General features: G+C 38.0%; 1 protein-coding gene across 1 annotated transcript in view; it reads right to left on the bottom strand.

The window, feature by feature from the left end:
• Nucleotides 1–791: 791 nt before the first annotated feature.
• DCHS2 (dachsous cadherin-related 2) overlaps nucleotides 792–24,971 on the bottom strand; it is a 300,220-nt gene continuing 276,040 nt past the window's right edge. The window contains exons 15-20 of the mRNA XM_077139745.1: nucleotides 18,670–18,881; nucleotides 15,073–15,224; nucleotides 9,698–9,828; nucleotides 7,518–7,804; nucleotides 6,489–6,621; nucleotides 792–4,850 (exon numbers count right to left, since the gene is read on the bottom strand). Coding sequence (XP_076995860.1) covers nucleotides 2,227–4,850; nucleotides 6,489–6,621; nucleotides 7,518–7,804; nucleotides 9,698–9,828; nucleotides 15,073–15,224; nucleotides 18,670–18,881 — 3,539 coding nt within the window. The 3' untranslated portion in view covers nucleotides 792–2,226. The remainder of the gene's footprint in view (nucleotides 4,851–6,488; nucleotides 6,622–7,517; nucleotides 7,805–9,697; nucleotides 9,829–15,072; nucleotides 15,225–18,669; nucleotides 18,882–24,971) is intronic.

Genomic DNA, 24,971 nt, shown 5'->3' with positions numbered 1-24,971 from the left:
CCAGATGTCTTGAAGAAGAAGGGAGGCGTGAATCAGTGTTATAATATTTAAATGCTCTGTACTAGGATAGCAGGCTTGTCTGAATATCTCCACGTTTCCTGCAATTATCTAAGGTGATTTTATATTTGTTCTCAATTTAAGATTCAGCAAAGTTATATAATTGATAAATTGACATATAACCCTAAAAATTATTTATCTACAAAACAAGATATCAAACAAAGAATGCACCCAGCAATGTTTTTCAGTAAAGAAAAATTAGTTACCTCACGCAATTTTACAGAGAGGACCTCTGGGAAAAAAAAAAACCGCAAAGAGAATATTTCTGTAGCAGAAGCCCCACCTAACTAACTATTAAGAAAAACCATATAAGATGTGCTCTAGATTTCACAACTGAGTTCAAAACTGTTATTACAAAATCTATCTCATCAGGATGCTCTCTGCCTTCCTGAAAGGAAGAATAATCTTTGATGAGGGGAATGTAAAATGGTGCAGCCACCATGGAAAGCAATATGGCGGTTCCTCAAAAAGTTATATAAAGAATGACCGTATGACCAGGCAATTCCACTCCTACACATATACCCAAAGAAGGGGAAAGCAAGTCACAAACAGATATTTGTCCATCAGTGTTTTCAGCAGATTATTTACAATAGCCAAAAGGTGTAAACAACCCAAATGTCAATAATGAATGGACAGACAAAATGTGGTATATATATATATATATATATATATATATATATATATATATATATACACAATGAAATATTGTGTCCATATAATTGAGTATTGGCACTAAGAAGCAATGAAATTTTGAGATCTGTTGCAACATAGGAAAAACCTTGAAAACATTATGCTGAGTGAAATAAGTAAGGAAAAAGGTTGTAGGATGTTACTTACAAAAGATATCTAGAAAAAATAAATTCTCAGGGACAGAAAGTAGAGGTTATCAGGAATAGAGGAAGGAGTGAAGGTAGTGTATACTTTTTGGGCATACAGTATTTGTAAATAAAAATTAATTTAACATTTTTTGATAGATTCTCAGGCTCATCAGAGAAACTAATGTATCATTATGTTTGTATACTATACAACACTTGCCAAATTTCTGAAAAAGCAGTGTATAAAACATAGTTATTTTAACCATATTGTCAAACTGCTCCATGTACTGATAATTAAAGCTAAAGATGAATATAAGCAAATGGAAGAGACTTCTGACATTCATTCTCAATCTTTGAAGTAGAAAAACCTATATAAAAGTCTTCATTTGAAAATATAGGCTAAACTAATCTACAATTAGCTAATTATTTTATCTATACAGTTTTTAACCAACATTGAGTGCATAAATTATTTCTTACCAAAATTAACTCCATCTAGAAGAAAATAAAATGGAGAAATTCCCATAAATTAATCTTTAAGGCATAATGTCTGTACATGTGGTATTGAAAAAAAATCATTATTCTATTGGTTAAAAGGCCAAGAAACCATGTCTTTTTTGGCAGCCAACCATTAATGTATTAGCATTTTCAATCATGGTCCCCTATGAAGAAGATGCATTTCTGGTTCAGATATAAAAGGAATAATTTTCTTATTTTTCCCTCCCTATTGCCATAGAGTTATGACACATTTCATTCTTAATCTCTCATTAGATTTTCAAAAAACACCGCACTGAAATTTATATAATGATGAAATGCCACACGTGTGATATACAGGCAAAGTGAAGAAAAATATTACAATATTTTGGATCTACAGAACTTCACTTCACCCTTACGAATTAACTTTATCCCTCCAGATTTCCCCTCTCTGTTACTTTCTGTTCTAAACCTGTTCCGTTTTCTGTCTACTATTTTTTTTTAGATGCAGGAGTCTAATTGGCTGTAGTGTGACCAGAGCACACTATAATTCATTTCCATTTATTTTTATATAAACATTTTGGCAGTCAGTAAGGTTCACTATCTCCTCTGTAAATCTAATCATTTAGAAAAGCAGATATGACAGTATCCACTACTTGATATATACAAACTTGAGTCCTGAGCGCAACACATAAAAGTCACAAGAGGGGGTAACTTCTCATTCAATCTGGAAGAATGTGAGAAATGTCAGTGAGGGCTTCATCAAACCCTGCCTAAATCATACCAGTCGCTCTTAGAACCCAATCTGGGGGTGCTTGCTTGAGAACGTCATGCTCAGCCATTCCTGACCAATGCTGTGCAGGTACTTGGCATTACAATCGTTTTATATTTGAACTTCATCGTCTGCTTTTAGCTCATGGCATGCGCCACCTATGCGTGTTCCTAGTAATTCTGCATCTGACAGCAGCGGAGATGTAGCAGGCGTCTGTATGGTCAATAGGGAAAGAGTGGGAGAAAAACTGGGAGTCATTGCTTCTGGCAGAGAACTGAGATGGTAGAGAATGGGGGAGCGGGGGTATTTCTGATGTACTTGCCCTGGGGTTATGGCTGGCATTCTCGGCGGAACTGCTTTAATTCCAGGATGGGCTACTGCTGTTATCAGTGGTGGTGGAAAAACAAAAGATTTCTTCTCTGGGATGCCAGACATATGTAAATGCTCATCCTTCAGTTTTGCAATCTCATTAAATACTGAGGCAAGAGATTGAAACTTGGGTTCCCAACTCAAGAGATAATCCCAGGGACAGCTGCTTGTTCCACTAGGATCAGAGCCTAACTGGGTTGAAAGAGCTGCACATCGTGTTTCCTGGTCATCTGCAATAAACAGATAATCTTTTCTGACATCAGCCAGGATGTCAACTTTTGCCCCTCTCTTCTGACGTATCTGGGGTGACATGTTATTTTGAACACAGGTTGTATCACAGCTTTCTCCTTGATCTTGTTCCTCCAGTGTAAGGCTTGTTTCTGCTGTTTCGGTGGGAACCACCACATCGGTTTCCCCAGATAAGCAGGAGAGCTGGTCCGAGTCCCGTGGGATCCCAGAGTCTGGCACCCTGGACTCCCGATCACTTAACGCTGACCCAGAGTCCTTTCTGTAAGGGTGCTCATTGATCCTCTGGATTTCCTTATCTTCTGCAGTTTCTCCTTCCACCGAAGAGTGGCTGCTTGAGTTTGAGTGCCTGTACAGATGCACTATGTCCTTCTCCATGATACTTATTAAACTCAACCATTCAGGCATGGAGTCCACGGGCATCATTTCATTATTGCATTCATTCATTTTCTGGGAGGACTTGAGCTCACACGCATCCCTGGTCAATCTCAAATTGATATCTAAGGATGATGATGCTTTCCTTTCCTCATGCTTCTTTATTGTGCCTTTTTGTTTCTGTCTTAAAACCAATATAATAAGAATGGAAACCAGTAACAGAAACACTAAAAAGGAAATAATAAGGCTGAGTGAAAATCTGTTGGTGGACAATGCTGAATGTCTTCCTTCAGCGGCAAAGGACACATTCACAAAAACAGTGCAAGATGCAAACCGGGAGTCCAGCTTGGGGCTGCGAGCAATTATTTTCATTTCCATGATGTCTTCATTGCTCATTTGACTTTTTATAAGAGCAAGGACTCCATTCGAATAGATATTCCCATTGGTTTCATTTACTGAAAAGTAAGGAGATGAAGTACCAAGGGAGTAAAGAATAACTCCATCGATACCATCATCTGCATCTGATGCTTCCACTTTGCCAATCAACTGTCTTACACGATTCTTTGCTTGGAGGTTGAAAAAATACTGATCTTGAGTGAAAATGGGTTCAAATTCATCTATCCCTTCAATGTCCACCCAAACCATTAAGGAGGCTGTTAAATCACCTTTGTCTTTTGCTTGAACTGTGATACAGTATTTATTTTTATTTTCATAGTCAAGGATTTTCTTGGCATGAATATCCCCTGTTATAGGGTCAATGAAAAAGAGATCATGATCATGAGGTGTTCTGGGAGCATTAAAACAGGGTGATAAAAGAGAATATGTCAACTCTCCGTAAGGACCTGCATCAAAATCTAAAGCACTTACAGAACAGATGGTGGAGAAAACAGGCAGATTCTCGGGAACAACGCAGTTCAAGCTTGGAAACATAAAGCAGGGAGCGTGATCATTGTCATCTAGGACACTGACATACACAACTGCAAAAGAAAAATGCTTCTGTTCGTCATCTGAAGCTTGGACAGTTAGAGTAAATTTTACTGTATCTTCATAATCCAGAGGTTTAATCAAATAAAGAACTCCAGTTTTTTCTTCTAAGTGAAAATGTTCCCTCTCATTTCCAGAGATGATGTGGTACATGATTCCTGCATTTGTACCCAGGTCACAGTCATCTGCTGAGACCATGGTGATGTGACTCCCTGAGGGAGTACTCTCCTTGACATGAGTGTGATACTCCGGATCGCTGAATTTCGGTGGATTGTCATTGACATCAAGTACTTCTATTGATATAACGGCTGTGGAAGTCAGTGGAGGGCAGCCATGGTCAGAGGCTAGAACGACAAGCTTATGGCTGGCAGTTGTCTCTCGGTCCAAACTGCGAAGCAGCACAAGATAACCGACTTGCTTATAAGAATATTCTGAATGAATGAAACTGGTTTCCACACGGAAATTGTTGTGCAAATTACCACTGATGATGCAGTATTCAACCTGTGTGTTTTCAGGGGTCCAGTCGTGGTCAATGCTGGACAATGTGAGAAGGGTGCCTCCAATCAGAGCATCTTCACGCAAGGTAAGATTATAGTATTCCACTGGGAACTCAGGGGCGTAATTGTTCATATCTTTTATTTCTATCTCCACCAGTGCAAGAGCTTTCAGGTTAGGAATTCCACCATCACTGGCCTCAACAAGAAATCGAACTGTTGGTATATTATCCAGAAGTAATAGAGGACTGACAGTAAATATTGTGCCTGAAAAGCAAGACGTACCATTTCAATGCTGTGAAATTAAAGTTTCAATATCCATTTAGTCAACAAGTATTTACTGAATACTTTTTAATGTGTTTTGTTCATTGATAGATTTGTTATTCAAAATGCAATCAAGGGTCAATTTCAAATAGAAATTTAAAACTGTTTTATCTGTAATTTTATAACCCTTAAGATCCAAAAATAATAATCATGGTATTCACTTTATGAAATATGTGTGCTGCTTGAGGTTGCTGATGCCATAAATTTCTCTTAATTTTATTTTTGTATAGTAAGTTGTTCCAATAGTAAGTTTTAAGAAAATCTATTCTCATTTGAAAAATTTATTCCCCATCCTATTATTCATAAACACTTGTACACGGATATTCTGCTCTAAACATATTATCCTAAACAGAATTGTCAACAATTCTGGTTGACACTCACTCTAGTCAAATGAAAGTAGGAAATATGATCACAGTTGCCACTATTGCTTAATTATGGAGATGTCTTTCTTAAAACTCCTGGCTTAGTCCGCAAATAGGTTCTTCTTTATTGATAAAATATATTTAATGCATTTTATGGTTTCAAGTAAAAATATGTATCTAACAACACTTTCCAAGATGTATGTATTTTGAATATGGTCTCTGAAAATGAATACCGAATATTGACATTTTTAAAAAGGTGCATTTTATTTAGAGTCCGGCCATGAATTAAATTTGCCTGATAATATTTAATACTTTAAAGACATTCTAATCATGATCTCATTTCAAAGTTTTGGTGATAACACAAGTCAAGCACAAGTGCTGCTAGGACTTAGCGCTCAGAGGTACCTCCTCGTATGCTGAGATTTGCTCTGGCCACTTGTGAAACGAGACAAAGGCAGGTAGAGATGGAGAATACACAGCATGGCGCTCTTTTCTGGAACGTGCACTGCTAGAGGCAGTGTCGTGCTAACATTCATCTTTACCAAATTTAGCTTTTAAAGGCCACTCACTGTTAAATTTTCCCTATACACTGCTTACCTCCTCTAGTCTGGCATGCCTTGCCTGAATGCATTTCATAAGCACAGATCTATTTCTCTCTGATAAAAATACAAAGGAGCCTTGGAAGTCATCAAATGAACCAGAACATTACATTGGATTTTTTTTAATGGGGCTTCTCAGACAATTTTTCTTTTTTGATTTTTATTGTCTTTACTGCATATATGATGCTATTACTGATTTTTTGGGACTTGGTTTGGGGAAAAAAATGCTTTCAAACTGCAGTAACCTTAAGTCCTCAGTATGAAATTAATCCCTTACACTTCATTTTGATTCTATTGAGCCTGGGAAAATTATTTGAACTTTGCTGGGTTAGAATGAATGGGTGGACAGGGTGTTTACTCTACTGCGATCTCTGAACTTCTGAGCATTTGCCAGCTTTTAATCAATTCCTTTTGCTTTCCAACCACGGTTGAAGTTTGGAGAAGAAAAGTAACATTAGGATTTGGTACTGCAGCATGTGAGGATAAACAAGAAGGTGGTATCTATAATTACAGGGGACAGGAACAGGGGGCTTTCCAGATAGCCATTTGGAAAGGATTATTTCAGGTTTTTACTCTGTGACTCAAACCTACAAACACTAAAGCCACTGTAAGTAGCTCACCGTTTGTAGGGTCAACTGAAAATTCCTTAGAAGAGGAAAGGATTCTGTAAGAAATGTTCTCGTTGCTTTCTAAGTCTGTGGCTGACACAGTCAGCACCGAGTACCCTGCCGGTACAGATTCGGAAACTGCGACCTGGGGGAAAAAGAGAAAAAAGAACATGATGCATGTTATTTTCAAAAACAGGGCCTGAACAGGAGATAATTTTATTCATCTTGACTGTGGAAATTATATACAGAACCCAAATTTCTTGAGCTATTAATTTGTAGATTTGAGGTGTTAAAAGATTCTGTTAGTAGTGTTAGGATTCAGGAAAATGATTTTTTTTTTTTTTTTTTTGGCATGGACAGGCTCTCAGTTCTGATTTTTAGTATAAATAAATTTCCTTCCGCACTATTTCTGTGCAGTAAAGGATAGTTACTACATTCCCCATTGTCAACAAGCCTTCACATCTGATTATTACTCAGTTTCCCGCATGTGTTTATACTTTTACCTTGCATTTACTACATTCAAGAGACCTGGGGTCCATTTCCAAGAGCTTAGGAGAATGCTATCACTGTTCTTACTCTTACAAATATAAACAATGCTCTAAAAGTTCACATTTCTAATTTACAGTTTTGTTCAGGTTTTGTTTCTCCAAAATGTTAATCAGCTCATTTAAAAAAAATATGCCTAGGAAAGAAGAATATTTCCCAAATTAATTGCAGAGGACCTAAACCTAGACTAGTCTTCTTGTCTTACCTGTGGCATTGAGAATGTTAGGTAAGTTCTAATTGTTATGAACAGATGGAATCTGATTCCTAAAATCGAACAAAATAAAAAGGTATATGTACTTAGTAAACTGAACTGAATGATATGTTCAATTCTGTATGTGCTTAAATTATCTCATAGCATCTATAGTATTAAATATAAAACCCACAGCATTACCATAGGCACTAAAAACAGTGAACACTGTCTGCCCAAATTGGTCTTATATTACTCTGTTCTTTCTCATTTTGGCTGTGGATGTGGCATCCCTTTAAATTCTTTACCTGATAGAAATCTTGAGAAAACACTGGTGGGTTATCATTGACGTCCAACACGTGGACACTGAGTATTCCCTCTGTGTGATGCACTGAATCAGAAATCTGGATTTGCAACTCATATTCAGCAGCGTCCTCAAAATCCAATGCTTTCCTTAACATCACGACTCCTGTGTTTTGATCAATAGCAAACTTGGCTCCAGGATTACCCTCTTCGGTGAAATTGAAGATGAAGGCTGGATTCAAATCCACATCATGAGCTGATACCCGAGTCACAATGACACCAGGCAAAGAATCTGAAACAGTCATGACCAATGTCAGTCTCCATTAAAATTCATCCTCTGAAATATGTTTCCTTAAGAGTTCAGTCCAAGCATTTCCATTTTTGGTCCAACATGATTTGCTGTTTCTTGGCCTGGTTTCTCATGCAAATCTTGCTATCGACTGAACTAAGGCTCAGAAGAATTTATGAGCCCAACAAAAGTGAAAATTTACCACTGAGTAGGGAATTGAAGAGATAGGGTACATTCAATTTTGTACATTGCCTTTTTTCATCATATGCTTGCAAACACAATCAATTCCAGGACCAAGAAACATTCTAGACCACATATTTGTACTATATAGTTTCTGTATTAAAATAGAAGATTTGTGGGGGCGGCGGATGGGAAGGTTATTAATTAACATTAATACAAAAGTTAAATTTTTGAAAAATAGGCATGATTTAAATGAAAATATTTGGATACTGAAATTAGAAATAGTTACTTAGCTCCTTGTACTTATTGTCATAAAATTATTATCATGGTGTGGCACACACACCATTCCTTCCCTTAAAGTCTGACTTTTTAACATTATCAAGACTGTGACTAGACAAAGTATGCATAGCACTAGTGTGAAAGCGAATCTCTAATACTGTTCACCAAAAAAATATAATAAAATAGACGAATGGCCGATGTATTATGTATCAAATGCATTCTCCAGCCTAAATTGCCCATGAAAGGGAGTTTGTTTTTAATGTTAAAGGTCTGGTGCAGATGGAAAGAATGTGCCAAGATATTCAGGTGTTTCCACTGTACTTCAGGCTCAGAAGTCTTAAAGATTTCAACCTTGATCATTCTTGATATGCACCAACCACACCTTATTCTACTGAGTCTATTAAGATGTATATGTTTGTTCCTATGGTGTATTAATATTGGTCATGGTGCTATACTTTAACATTGATTCATTGGCTACAGAATAGTATCTTCAGGAAAAACAAATAAAAATATATCGAATAGGTGAGAGGCAAAACTAGAGAATTTTTTTATTTGTGGAATATAAATGTGCACATATCACTTTGTGCAGAGATTTCTGGAATATATTCCTCCGTGAGCAGGTTATAACTCATTAAGAGATAAATGTAACAAAAAGCTGGGAACATTTTAGGAAGGGGTCTGGTATTATAAGTGAAAGAAGAGAGAGAGAGGTAAGAAAGGGACCACCAACTTTAGCAACTTCAGCTGCAAAGAGTTGGGTTGGGTTTTACCAGTGCAGCCATTTATCACCAGTAAGTTTAAAATCCCAGACTATGGAATCATTGCATGATTTAAGAGATCCAAACAATTAAGATTAATCGATATATCACTTTAAACTTTATATTTTCAACTTCTGTCATTGATGTGGTAAAAAATTTTCTGCAAATGTTGAAGTTTAAGTTATACCAGGGAAAAATGATCACTTTGTGCAAATCCTTATCCTACTCATTTCACTAATTATCATTAGTATATTGCAAAGATGAACAAAGTTGAGCCTAACAACATTCATTACTGCCTCTCAAAGGAGCTTCAGAATTGTTACTTATGGTCAAGAAAAATATGGTTTTTTGTAAAATAAATCTAAAATATATGTAGAGGTAGTTCAATTTTTAAGAAATGTCTGTACACAAAAGGAGTTATGTGGCATGGTAGGGAAAGCTGGGAAAATTATTCTGCTGCTAATTAGAATGCAAATTTCAGCTTTAATGTTTAATTTTTTTGACATTTGATACTGAACTTCTGACCATCCATTTTTCTATTCTGTTAAATGAAGATAAAATCTGTCTTGTATGAACACTGAGGATTAATACTCATATTTAATATAGTGGCTGCCTGATGAAAGGGTAGATGATACTATCCAAGTTAATGAAAACCACTATTCCAAATCACTACACTTACTTTCCGCAACTTCCGCTGCTTCAGAGGGGAGAAAAGCTGGGGCATTGTCATTTATATCAATCACTTGTATCTTGATTACACTTGTACCAGAAAGCCTGGGTATCCCTTTATCAGTGGCTTGTACAATCAAGCTGGTTTGGAAAAGAATCAAGGAATGTTATCCATCATCCAGGGAAAGAATCAACATAAATATCAAATATCCAATTGAAATTTTAAAAATGAGCTGACTAGCTACTTTTATTTCTCCCTCTGGCATCTTCTACATGGTATCATTTAAAAAATGTTTTTTTTAAGGATGACAGTCTAAAGTTTATTCATTTTTGACATGTTTAGAGACCCACATCCAGCAAGCCTCAAAGTGTCACAACATATTTATATCCAGACAAATGGACCAGGGCTGGGAGACAGACTGTAAAATGAAATCCTCTCCTATTCAGTCTTTACAACCACCTAAGAAATGCAGACATCAATGCCTGTACTTTGGGTAAATAGACTGCCTCTACACATGACCTGCCACACAGGGCCTGGGTATTGCTAGATCTTTCCACTATACTGTACCAAAACCAGATAAAGCCACTAAAAAATTGCTTCGTATTGCTTTTTTTTCAGATCCAAATTCCAAAATCAATTAAAATTGTGGAATTCAGAGAGGACACTGACATGATGAATACACATATAAAAGACGCCTGATTAGCTAGGACTATAAAATAAAATAATAGAGAAAAAAGCCAGTGGTCTGAAAGAGTTTACAGGCAATGATTCAATCTTTCTTGGGTGCAGCAGCAACCAGCAACATCATCAATGAAGTCTGAAACCTCATTTCTGTCTTTACCTTCCATCTTACTCTCAACGCCCTCCCTATAGGGTCTGCTTCCTGAAATGTCACTTGGATTAGCATTCCTATGCATTTGGCTCCCACCTTCAGAGCCTCAAACGGGGTAATCAAACATCCCAGTTTTCCTGGGACTGAGTGGTTTCTGGAGACATGGAGCTTTCAGTTTTATAAAACCAGAGTTCAGGCAAACTGGAATACAGGACTTTCAGTGCTAAATCCAAGAAAGTTCCAGGCAAAGTGGGAAAAATTGGCCGTCCAAGTCTCAGGTCTTCATCATGGCGTTTTTACTTGAAACATTGGATTTACTGTATCTTTATTACCTGTATCACCTGTTTTGTTTACTAATTTCCCTACTGCAAATCTCATCTACTCCAACCCATCTTCTATCTGGCAGCTGAAGTATTGTACCTAAAATCCCAATTTGAAAACCTGATTCTCTATTTAAAAACCTTTGGTGGCTCAGCATGTCCGCAACAGACAATCCAGGTGCTAAGCATGTATTCATGGCCCTCTGTGACTTGACTTCTTCTGGAATCTCTGTCCCTAGACCCTCTTGGTCTTTCAGGGGTCACAGCTCTGGTGAGTTTTAACTCACCTCTCATCTGATTTGGAAATCTCTTTCTACCATGAACATTTTTTCTGCCATCACCCTATATTCTTAATGATTTGTCTGTCTCTCCCATAATTTCTTTGAGGGCAGGGGTGCTGCCTTATTTGATTTCTTTCAATAAATGTTGAGTGTTACTTTCTCAACATGTGCCCAAGTTTATACACGTATTATATAACAGAACAGGATTCAAGCCCAAGGCTTGATTGACTTGAAAGCTTGAGCCCCATTGTATGACACTCCTTCATCAAAGCATGCATCACACCCTAATCTCTAATCTTTTGCTTTAAATTTCATTCCCCCACACCATGAGGGTGAGGAGGGCAGCTGAGTAATAAAATGAGTTGGCAATCAAAGACGACTTTTATTTTAGAAATGGTATTATTCAGCCTGCTGTTGAAATGATCTTTTAGAACTGAGTCTTAGAAAGTCCACATGCTTCTATTTTCTTTTCCATTCCTAGTTCACCTAGTAAGTGTTCCTTATCTTTGCAATCCTAAATTTGAAAACAATGGAAAATAAGCATCAATTATTTCTTGGTGTGAATTCCACTCAATTTCAAATGATCACTGCTTATGCCATTCATGAAGTATACAGGCTGCCATCTACTCTATCAGGGCTGGGAACTCAATAGGGCAGCCACTTGAACTTCACTCTTCTAGAATCAAGGAATAATTCCAGGAGGAAAGCTTGTACCTGTAGAAATATTTTACTAAAAATAATCCATGCAGAATTTTCTCTCCCCCTGCTGCCTGGCCTTCCCCAATGTCATAATGTGTCAGCTAAGATGGCTGGGTAAGCCTCTGTCAGCTCTTCTACTCTAGCCAGAAGCACCTATGCTTTCACAGTATCACGTCTTCAGACGCTCTATGTAATGCCTATGTCAGGTTTGAAAAAGTGGGATTCTTTGATAAGGAGAGAAATACCCTATTCAGTTTTGAAATAAAAAGGACAAGGAAAAGGTCTCTCTATGGCTTGAAGAACACGTGAGAAATTATGAAGGCAGATCTTCAGAGATTCTACACCTGATTTTGAAGAGACCACAAGTCGTCTGTGATGGCTCTTGGACACCTTTGCAAAAATGTCAGTCATAACCAGTCCAACTGGCTCCATGTTCCTAAGCTGTAGCCTTGATTAATATTATTAACAGAAATTATGAATGAAACTGACCATGTCTAGAGTAGGCTCATTCTAGTTCAGGGTATAGTCCTCCTGGTCTACCAGCCATGAGAAGTACAGAAGCTACTCCCATTATCTGCAGGGCAGCGGTACCATTCACAGAGGTCTGCCCTAGTAGAGTAGATTAACCTCTGAAAACTCACACTGAGTGTAAGAGAAAGAAAGAAAGGCAAGTAAGAAAAAAAGGTGTCACTTCCCGAATTGGCTTTAAAGCTACCAAAATAAACAAGGCAGTAGTTTCAGAGATAAAGGCAAACTTTTATATCTGGTGTAGAAGGCAGAGTTTGGCCTAGGTTTGGCATAAACTCAACTGACTGCAGCAGCAACGGCTCAACTCACAGACAGACAGATGTATTCTGCTGTACCCTCTCCCAATTTTAAGAAGCTAATATAACATTATAGTGTTAAACTAAACGGCAAATGTGGAGTGGGGAAAAACACCTTCAACTCTTCTTGAAACATTTTTTTCACAGCTCTACATGTGGTGATGGCATTAATATCACTTATCACTGAACAAATAAATTCTGCAAGGTTAAAAAAAAGAGCTAAATGGTACTTTCCAAAGCATTCACTAGAAGGAAAGCAGTCTAGAGGAAATGATCCTGTATTTCTCATGGTCTTAAATGTCAGCTAAAGCATGAAGGAGGAACAGAAGCCACACCTTGGGTGGGGGTATGGGTGGGGAGCCTAGAGAGACAGGGAGGTTTAAAACGCTTCCTTTGCCTTTGTCCTGCTGGGGACAGCGTGTGTGTGTGTGTGTGCTTGAGTGTGGTTGTCTGTGTGTATCTCTGTGGCAGTGTGTGTGAGCCAACTTCTCCCAGTTCTTGGTTCTCCCAGCCTTGAGTGAAATTCTTCTTGAGAAATTGGAGAGGGGCACTTCTAAACGTTGACATCATCATGTTGGGACCACAGAAACTATGACACAAATAGCAAAAGGCTGGAAGAAGTTAGATTAATCGCTAATTAGGCTCCACAGAATAAGAAGATTGTAACAGAAGGTCATTACAATCAGGAAATGCTTAGTTCCTGGCACAGAGCAGATCTTCAGTAAGCTCTGAATTTGTAATCAGTCAGAGAGGAACTGTGCTGAGATTTATTTGCAGTCTGTGGAGAAAATATTTTTTTTAAGTCTTATGCTTAAAATTACTAAAGAAATAATGTAGCAGAAATAAGTTTCAACATATCTATTTATACAGGTATCATAAACATTAATTACACTAAAATATGAGTGAAATACAGCATACGATCATAAATACTTTTGAAGTAATATTTTGAAATATACGAATACAAAAAAACCCCAAACTTTTTAGAGTTGGAAAGGTTTTCAGAGGTTAATCTACTCTATTCACCCAGTAACATATTCCATTTTAATTAGCACTTACTGCTTACTTGCATTAATACACCGCAACTTCCCTCCTAAAACGTGAAAGAAGTTTGGCATAGGAGAACGCTGACACTTGCAGTCGGTTGTATACCGTTTGTTTCTCCTAAAGAGGAGACTGATCAGCTAAGTAGCTTTAATAGTGGAAATAGCGGAACCCCGGAATCAGAACTCTAGGGTGCAAGTACAAGTTGATCAATAAATAGTTCTGTGATCCTGAGCAAGCCACTGGATGTCTGTTCCCTGAAAATGCCTGCTTTAACTTTCTTCTAAGGTCATTATGAGGTCTTTTTGAAATACAATACATGTTTCACTTATAGAAAGACCTTTGGGAGAAACATACAAAAATACAGTATAAATATCCAATGTATGATAAGAAAACCAAAACCAAGCTTCTCTTTGAGCTCAGGCTCCCTGACCACCTCTACAAAGAGAAAGTTGACAGTTTCTCATGTTTTCTTCCGAACTCCTCTATGTACGGGTGTACTCAAGCTGGCAAACAGTATAAGCACTGGAGCACACTTCATTGTTTTCTTCACTTAGTCATATCTCCCAGACTTGTATATGCTCACCAGCACATATTAGATCTACCTTATTCATTTTTAAAATCAGTTTCATGGTGTTCCATTGAAGGACTATGGCATCATTCTTTTTTTGGGGGGGGGGTGCATGGTCTGAGACTCGAACCCGGGTCTCCCACGTGGAAGGTTAGCATTCTACCACCGGTTATGGTATCATTCTTTAAGCATGGCTATTTTAGGTTCCTTAGAGTCGTTTGCTTTCACAGACTATGATGCTATAAAGTATGTACGTCCAGACTTTCATAACACTGATTTTTAAAAATACCTAGGAGACCTATGGCACTATTATTTTCTCCTTTCTAGAATTCTGTGTAAGGCTGGCACAGGTTGGATTCTAGACAAAAAGTTTTAATACTGAATATGTGCTTTCAATAAGCTCATTGCTATTAAAACATAGTACTCTTGCAAAGAAGAATAAAGAATCAAAAAGAGAAATGTAATGCAGTCTTCACAGTTAAAAACAATAATAACAAACATTTGTGGACATGCTATACTTTACTAGACATTTCACAAATATCTTTCACATTATTACATTTCACATTATATTTTTTAATGTCTCTTCTTTAGTACTCAATAGTGTCACAAATCAATAAAATCTTAGAAGTAGATGGGTCCTTACAGTTCTTCTATTTTAATCACTTTCCCCATAGCATCTAAACCAAAAAGACTGATCATAAGTTGCTGAAAAGGGAAAAGACATTTTTATAACCAAGCTTCCATTATAGAAAGTCATGCCTAAAGCAACGACACTGACATCCAATACGGTCAAACTGATCTGTATGCTGGACAAACCTGTAGAAGCTAATGAGCTCGTAATCCAGGATGGCACGTGTTGTTATCACACCGTTCATCACATCAATCTGAAATGCTTCCCCTTGGTTGCCAGAAAGGATTGAATACTCAATGAGGCCACTCAACCCAGTGTCCGGGTCTGTAGCAAAAACCTGTGAGGAACCAACTCTTCTGTTAGATAACCATTTAATCTGCAAGACAGGTGAAACCTGTTTCTCAGAGAAATACATTATGAGAGAATCGGATCATCAAGCACATTTTACAAACCACGATTAAAGGAATACCAACCAACCACTGAAGCCTACATTTAACTTTATAATAAAAGTCCATGATGGTGAATAAACTCTTCTGCATACTCATTCAAATGTTTTCCAAGTAACTTTCAGTGGGAGTGGTATGTATTTTTGAGCCAAATTTTTAGATTATAGGGAAAAAATACTTGAAAATATAACCTAATTTGATTGAATAGAAGATTTCTGGTATTGTACATGGGTTTAGGCTAGTACCAGAAAAGGCAAGAAATGATATAGAAAACTTTCACATGGTGAATGATAATCCTTTATTTGCTCTTTTTCCTTCTGCTTAAGGTATTGCCTGTAAAATAGGCCATGCATGGACTTTTTTTTTTTTGCATGGGCAGGCACTGGGAATCAAACCCAGGTCTCCGGGCATGGCAGGTGAGAATTCTGCCGCTAAGCTACCGTTGCACCAACTCTTACACGGACTTTTATATTGAATTAAAGTCTAATTCTAAAATGACCCTTAAAGAAGTAAAACAAGGCCTAGATTTAGTGCTAACAAATTTAGATTCTGATCATCTATTAAATGAGTTATCAAAGTATTGTTACAGATGAAACAAAAGTTTTGCATCATTTTCCATGAAGATATATTATTAGTCTGCATGGTTTTTTTTTTTTTTAGTATATGTGCTGCCAAAACGAGCATTGCATGATGTTTTGTTTGTTTGTTTGTTTTACAAGGGCAGGCACTGAGAATTGAACCCAGGTCTCCGGCATGGCAGGCGAGAACTTTGCCTGCTGAGCCACCATGGCCCGTACCACTGCAGGATATTTTAATCATACAATTTACCAGTGGATTTCAGATCTTGTTTAAAACGAGTTGACAGATTCTTTTAGAAGTTTTGTTTTTTTTCCCTTTCTTCTCCTATAGCTATGTCTTCTCAGCCTCAGCCTTAACTGTGGTATCTGTCAACCCTCTCTTGGGCTACATTGCAGATTCCCTTAACACTTGTAATTCTCCACCCTCTCGATTTATCCTTCATGCTGTTGTCAGAATTCTCAGGGGATTCTGAGTGGCCCAAGCAGAGCTACAGACCTCATCTGCAGGGCACATGAGCCAGCATTTGATATAGAAAGGGGACAATACTTAGTTCCTTTTGGGATCACTGGGAGGAGAAACCAGTCTGCATCTGTGTCTGAATGGAACCCATCATGTCCACAGGGATTTATATCTAACAAAGTGCTGCACACAGCAGGCCTCCTGGTGCAGTGCATCAGTTAAGGTGTTAGGGTGCCAGCAACACCTGTCCACTGTGGCTATCTTAACCAGAAAAGAAATGTAACTTGGTTAAGTACAAGAACCTGGGCAGCTTTGGAAATCTAAGATAAACTTCTCTGAGTTGTTGTCATCATGATGAAGACGATCTAATTTGTCTTTGTCCTGGTTATCCCCAACCCAAGATTCAAATTTCAGGGAGAAAAACCCTGGGACTGAGGCAGTTAACAACACCTTTGGTGGGGTGGGAGGCAGGCGAATGCCCTGGCCATGAGCCTATCAAGACTGCATCTGACAGAGGAGAGTTAGTTCCTCAAAGCAAGTCTGGGAGGATGTAACCAAAAGGAGAGGGTACGGGCAATGTGATGACCAAGAAACTAGTAGCCACCTCAAGTGGTATGGAATCCAGTTTCCTCTATATGTCTATTTATCTGGATAGGACACTGGAGAATGGCTGTTCTAGCTGCCTGGGGCTTAAATGATCTAGAAATGTGGATGTACTAAAGTTCATTGTAACTGCCACTGACTTAACCTTCTCGAAGGCTGACAAAACTTGAACTGGGGGGGTGGGGGTAGGGTTCAGGCTGTCTCCCGATTATTAACCCTGGGCTTCAAAGGTGTCTTCATCTCCACATTCCACAGTGAGTTCCCCAGCTCTGGCCCAACTGGCATTTCAGGGAAAGGAGTAAAATGTGCATAGCGGTCCTCCTGTGACATAGTAGGTCCCACAGTGGCATTGAGGCATTTGTCCCCTACTGAACAGGTGCACTGGGCAGGCGTGATTAAGATCGAAAACCCAATGTCCTCACAATTTTCTCAAACATTTTAGTTATTGTTGGACCCAGAGTAAAGACACAGCACTTTTGGAATGGGCCGGCAACTGGGGCATCTGGGCTACTTTAATGCAAAATAAATCCGTAATAATAGCACTGTATTTGGGGCACAGAGCTGAAACTTCCAGACAGCTGAGACTACCCTGATGTTGTCTGCACTGACAGAGGAGACCATATACATCAGAAGCTGTACCCAAGTAAAGAGAAGGCGCGTTTCTAAATAATCAGGTGAAGTGGGGGGTGGGGAGGGGTGCACAGTAAAGACCTGTTCAGGGTCTTTTAAAAAATATATTAACATGTCATCTAATCATCTGAGCATGCCTAGCTCAGAGAGAAAACCTGGGCACAGCAGGGGAGCCGCAGAGGCCACAGACAATGTCCACTATGTGGTTAACTTTTGTCAGAAAGGTGCTTCTATATTTGATTTCCTTTGCAGATTCCCAAGGGATTGTAAGTCTCCCAATGTCCAGCTCCATGAATACAAAAGCCATTTCAATGGTGAAGGGAAGGGCAAAAATGGGCGCTGGTCCTGGAGCAGGTGGAGATACTGTCAAGGATTGGTGGGTTTTACAGTCTGAACAAGATTGTCTCATGAGCAAATTCTCTCATACATCACTTGGGCTTTTTACTGAAATAGGGCATGTCCTGAAAGCAGCAGATTTGTATCTTTCACGTGGAAATGAGATGGATCTCGAAGGCTGAGAGCTCTTTTTTTTATCTCTGAGCCTCAGTTCAGACTCTTCTGTCTGCAGCTACCTGGCAAATAATTACTCACCCTTTAAGAATGAACCTAAACCTGATACTTTTTCTCCAAAAAAAATGTGTATCGCTTTCCTTTCTTCTTCCATAACACCAAATATACACTTCTAGTACAATACACATTACATGACACTTAAACTATATACTTACATTTTTTACTTCCCTATTAACCTGTACATATTTATAAGGTTAGCTGTTTTTGTGCTCTTACAGAGCCCCTTGTAGTCCCCCACAGAGTCTCTAGAGAAAAAAGGTCAGCAGTAATTGAGCACTGAGTGACTAAAGTAGCAGCGTAAACTCTTCTTTAGGTTTCATCCAATTAAGGCTTCATTGATTTCATCCAGTCAATGAAACTCAAGGCTTCATCCAATCCATCAGCAGTGTACATGCTGAGGGCACATTAAAATTTAATTTACGTGCTGGCAAGGGTCTTAAATAGGCTGATGTACATTCATTGATATCAAGTCACAAAATAACCTATTCCTGTTACCTGTGTGACGTGAGCGTTGTAGAACTGGCCTTCAGACACTGATGCTTGGTAAACACGTTGCTGAAAACGTGGCAAATTATCATTCACATCCTGTAGTAGGACTCTCACTTTGCAGTAAGCTCTATGCCCACCATTTTCAGCTACAACGATGAGTTGTATTGCATTTCTGACTTCAAAATCAAGAAACTTGGGTTCTTTCACAGTGAGCTCTCCTATTTTCATCCCCAAGGGGGAAAAGAAAGAGAAGCGTGTTGTAGTTATACAAAAAGTCTTAAATTGCATTTGACTTATATGCATCCTCATCTCTCCCTCATATCCTCTTGTCTCAAAGCCACCCATTGGCCCCTCCCCACCCCGCCCCCTGCTGATGGGGGTCACTGGGAAACAATTAGGAACTTTCAGATATTTGAAGGGTTCAAAAGTGTGGAAGGGAAAGACACTGTGAAGTATCTGAAATTTGGGAGCTCTCTCTTAAATTGTCCTTATTTAGTCCATCACCAGGTCTGAAAGTCTACCTTGCAAACAGTTCTTGAATCTACCTTCGGCAAGCTCCACTTCTGCTATCCTTTTCTGAACCACCTGCGTTTCCCACCTTGTCTACTGCATTAGCCACTCAACAAAATGGCAATCCAGTTTGCATTCTAAGAAATGGAGTAACAATAAGAAACAGACACTGTCATTTCCATGCATAAAGCCTTCCAATGGCCTTCCACTGCCATTAGAACGAAATGCGGCATCTTCAACCAGCCCTATGGATTTACATGCTCAGGCTTCTGCCACCCTGAAACCTCATTTGTGTTATTCTCGATTGTATCTCTTCTCTGGTCTCATTTGGGAATATTCTCTTCTGGAAGGCTCGTCTCTGGGTCTTCATGCATACCTTTCCAACTGCCGGGAATGCCCGCCCCCTTCTAGCTTCCTCAGGGATGTTTCCAGACCCCCCTCACTGCTGTGTCATGATCACCAGACCCTCTAAAACACCTACATTTTGCAGTAGCAGCAGCAGCACCACCATGCTCACCTGCTTTATGTGTTACCCCTCTTTGCTCATGAGCTCCCCACAGTGTGAACTGATGCCTCCTCTCACACCATTGCATTCTCAGTGCCTGGCTTGGGGTCTGGGATACAGACAGGACCCTATAATATTTGTTACACCCTCATATACAGAGCATACCCAGGTTAGAGGAGGTTTGGGAAGCTAACTTTTAGGGTGATGCTATGCTCAAGTTTCTCCCCCAAATTAAAAAAAAAAAATTGATCCCTTGATACAATTTTCTTCTCTAGTTTCTACCTGCATAAGGTTGCTTTAAGGAGTAAATGATATAATGCATATTTAGAATGTTTCCTTGTAGTAAAGTGATGTACATTCAAGGGCTCTACCCATGTATCCCTTCCCTTACATTATCAGAAATAGATTTAACACCTTTATGAACTTTGAATTTAGAAATAGAAGATTTAATAGCATGGACTCGTAAAATAACTGTACTACTTCTAGAATTATGGACTCTAAGCCTCAGTTGTTATTATTCTATCTGAACCAGTTTCCCCAAATAACCAACCTAGTCCAGAAAAGTTCAGGTCATAAGACACTTATGTGGATGCTAGTGGGAGTCACATCCCATTTCTATTATTCTACCTTTGGTATTGAGTTGGTTTTAGAGGTTTTAATGTTCATACAATAAAAGAAAAGTTGAGTATTTATATTCTACATTAAGAACTTATTATACTACTACAATTAAGTGATCATATACTCATTTTCTTTTATTGATATCAGATTTAGTTACCATCCCGGAATTAGAAACAAATTACTTTTACAGACCACAGTCCATTGTTACAAGCACTTCAGACAGAACATTAAGAATGTCTTTAAATTTGGCTGGAGAATCATTAAGATGCATTTTGTTGGGATGGTGATGAAAAGAGCTGGTCTTCAGAAACCTCCTTAAACCGTGGCTGAGCCCTACACCCCAAAATGCAGAGGCTGAGTCCGAGGAGGGTTCAGAAACTATTACTGGACCTCTGTGCCCAAAAAGCACAGCTTGATGACAGCATGGGTTGCTATCATTTCTGTCACTATTTGCAAAGGAAAATAAGATAGAAACGCAACCTTAAATTGCCAACGTCACTTAGTAGAAAGTGTGCCAATTAGAGTGAAGATCAAAATGGATTTTTAAATAAAAGACTGGGGTTGAGGCTTTGATAATTGAAATTTTGCACTTGGAATAGATTTATGTTCTAATGCTTTCCTTGTTAGGTTTTTATTTTTGGTGTAGTAACTGGAATATGCTGTGGAAGTTCTGCAAGAAGAAAAGACAATAATCTGTCTGTGAGAAAATTCAAGATTGGCACACCAACTAGATCCACACTTTGCTTCAGATGGTATATGTGTATTTTTCCCAGACACATCAAGGCTGTACTGTCATCAGTGAGATGAAAGTACTATTGGCTATGTCTAATAGTATGGAAAAAAATCCACATTTTCCTTAGAATAAGAAGCGTCACAAATACCAACTTCATGTTCATGTCTATATTTTAGTGTACCATGTATGCTAATAATTAGAGAATGAAACCATTTGAATATTTTCCTTCTCATATATGTAAATACATAGTTTTTGTCCAAGTTATAAAAATGTACCTCAAAATGAGTGTATGATTCTTCACATTTTACATACTCAATAACATAATCAGGGTACTTCAGTCAATTACATACTGTGCAAGTGGATATGTACATACCTCAAAGCAATAGATGATGAATATTTGTAGTATCCAGTAGCTTTTAAACTCTTTCCTGCTAAAATCAAGTTTTTGAAATGCGAAGTTTGACCATTTTTAAAATATCAATCTACCAAATAATGGGATGAATCCAGTCATCTGTTATTTATATATTCAACTTTGTCAAACTCCAAATATACTGCTTGGTGGGACAGTGAGTGTCATGGTCAGGTTCGTGTGTCAACTTGTCCAGGTGGTGGTGACCAGACGTCTGGTTGGGCAAGTGCTGGCCTGTTTGTTGCTATAAGGTCATTTCATGGACTTAAATCATGATTATGCCGGCTGTATCCACAGCTGATTGCATTTGCAATCAGTAGAGGGAGTGTCTTCTGCAATGAGTGATGCTTAATCTAATCCCCAGAAGGTTTTTAAGGAGGATTCAGAAGACAGAGTCACTCTTCCTGCTTCAACCAGTGAGCCTCTCCTGTGGAGTTTGTCTAGACCCTTCAACAGAGCTGCCAGCTTCACAGCCTGCCCTACAGACCTTGGGCCCTTACATTCCCAAGCGCTGACCAGCCAGCATCTACTGAGAGTTCACTAAGGACCTTCATCAGAGTTACCAGCTTGTGGCCCTGCAGACCTTGGACTCTACATTCCCTCAGTTACACGAGACACTTATAAATTTTATATTTACAGATATCTCCTGCTGATTTTGTTTCTCTAGAGAACCCTAGCAAATACAGTGAGTTATAGATGTTTTTAAACAAAGTGGCATGTAAAAATTGAAAACTTTCCCCCTAAGATCAGGAACAAGACAAGGATGTCCACTATCACCACTATTATTCAACATTGTGTTGGAGGTTCTAGCCAGAGCAATTAGACAAGAAAAAGAAGTACAAGGCATCAAAATTGGAAAGGAAGAAGTAAAACTATCCACTGTTTGCAGATGATATGATACTATACGTCGAAAACCTGGAAAAATCCACAACAAAACTACTAGAGCTAATAAATGAGTACAGCAAAGTAGCAGGTTACAAGATCAACATTCAAAAATCTGTAGTGTTTCTATACACAAGCAATGAACAAGCTGAGGGGGAAATCAAGAAACGAATTCCATTTACAATTGCAACTAAAAGAATAAAATACTTAGGAATAAATTTAACTAAAGAGACAAAAGACCTATACAAAGAAAACTACAAAAAACTGTTAAAAGAAATTGCAGAAGACCTAAATAGATGGAAGGGCATACCGTGTTCATGGATTGGAAGATTAAATATAGTTAAGATGTCAACCCTACCTAAATTGATTTACAGATTCAATGCAATACCAGTCAAAATCCCAACAACTTATTTTTCGGAAATAGAAAAACCAATAAGCAAATTTATCTGGAAGGGCAGGGCGCCCCGAATTGCTAAAAGTATCTTGAGGAAAAAAAACCAAGCTGGAGGTCTCATGCTGCCGGACTTTAAGGCATATTATGAAGCCACAGTGGTTAAAACAGCATGGTATTGGCATAAAGATAGATATATCGACCAATGGAATCGAATAGAGTGCTCAGATATAGACCCTCTCATCTATGGACATTTGATCTTTGATAAGGCAGTCAAGTCAACTCACCTGGGACAGAACATTCTCTTCAATAAATGGTGCCTAGAGAACTGGATATTCATATGCAAAAGAATGAAAGAGGACCCGTATCTCACACCCTATACAAAAGTTAACTCAAAACGGATCAAAGATCTAAACATTAGGTCTAAGACCATAAAACAGTTAGAGGAAAATGTAGGGAGATATCTTATGAATCTTACAATTGGAGGCGGTTTTATGGACCTTACACCTAAAGCAAGAACACTGAAGAAATAAATAAATAAATGGGAGCTCCTCAAAATTAAACACTTTTGTGCATCAAAGAACTTCATCAAGAAAGTAGAAAGACAACCTACACAATGCGAGACAATATTTGGAAACGACATATCAGATAAAGGTCTAGTATCCAGAATTTATAAAGAGATTGTTCAACTCAACAACAAAAAGACAGCCAACCCAATTACAAAATGGGAAAAAGACTTGAACAGACACCTCTCAGAAGAGGAAATACAAATGGCCAAAAGGCACATGAAGAGATGCTCAATGTCCCTGGCCATTAGAGAAATGCAAATCAAAACCACAATGAGATATCATCTCACACCCACCAGAATGGCCATTATCAACAAAACAGAAAATGACAAGTGCTGGAGAGGATGCGGAGAAAGAGGCACACTTATCCACTGTTGGTGGAAATGTCAAATGGTGCAACCACTGTGGAAGGCAGTTTGGCGGTTCCTCAAAAAGCTGAATATAGAATTGCCATACGACCCAGCAATACCATTGCTAGGTATCTACTCAGAGGACTTAAGGGCAAAGACACAAATGGACATTTGCACACCAATGTTTATAGCAGCATTATTTACAATTGCAAAGAGATGGAAACAGCCAAAATGTCCATCAACAGACGAGTGGCTAAGCAAACTGTGGTATATACATACGATGGAATATTATGCAGCTTTAAGACAGAATAAACTTATGAAGCATGTAATAACATGGATGGACCTAGAGAACATTATGTTGAGTGAAACTAGCCAAAAACTAAAGGACAAATAATGTATGGTCCCACTGATGTGAACCGACATTAGAGAATAAACTTGGAATATGTCATTGGTAACAGAGACCATCAGTTGTTAGAAATAGGGTAAGATAATGGGTAATTGGACCTGAAGGGATACAGACTGTGCAACAGGACTGGATACAAAAACTCAAAAATGGACAGCACAATACTACCTAATTGTAATGTAATTATGTTAAAATACTGAATGAAGCTGCATCTGAGCTATAGTTTTTTTTGTTTTTTTATATATTTTTTGTATTTTGTATTTTTATTTTTTCTCTATATTATCATTTTATTTCTTTTTCTGTTGTCTTGCTATTTCTTTTTCTAAATCAATGCAAATGTACTAAGAAATGATGATCATGCATCTATGTGATGATATTAAGAATTACTGATTGCATATGTAGAATGGAATGATTTTTAAATGTTGTGTTAGTTAATTTTTTTTAATTAATAAAAAAAAAGTGGCATGTAGTTTGAATGCAAAAGTTAACACTTGCTTTGTGGAATGTGGAAGAGATGACAAACAATGGTACAAATGAATAGAAAAAAAGTTCTCATCAGAGATCCATCTACTCATATTTATAACAGTAACAACTAATATAAATGGTTTTCTCTCATTTTTACCATAAGAAAAGTGACCAAAATTTAGAGAATCATGTTGTTGATTCACCTTACATACTTGTTTTCTTTTCTATTTTATGGTTTATAATGCACACATTCATAAAACTTGTATTAGTTTCCTTTAGATAAATGTGTCAAAGGTAACACACTAGATGATATGAATATCACAAAGTTTTGAAAAAGGTTTCTTTATAAAATTATGGTAAACTACATATCTAGAAAAAATTCATGATAAAAAGCAAGTAACATGCGTGATGAATTGCATACGCATATGTATACACATGAACATATTCATATATAGTATCTGTTAAAATGCATTATT

This window comes from Tamandua tetradactyla, chromosome 22 (genome assembly GCF_023851605.1).
Source record: "Tamandua tetradactyla isolate mTamTet1 chromosome 22, mTamTet1.pri, whole genome shotgun sequence".
NCBI classification, from domain to species: Eukaryota; Metazoa; Chordata; class Mammalia; order Pilosa; family Myrmecophagidae; genus Tamandua; species Tamandua tetradactyla.
The sequence above is the reverse complement of the archived record's forward strand: the minus strand, read 5'-3'. Positions and strand labels throughout refer to the sequence as shown.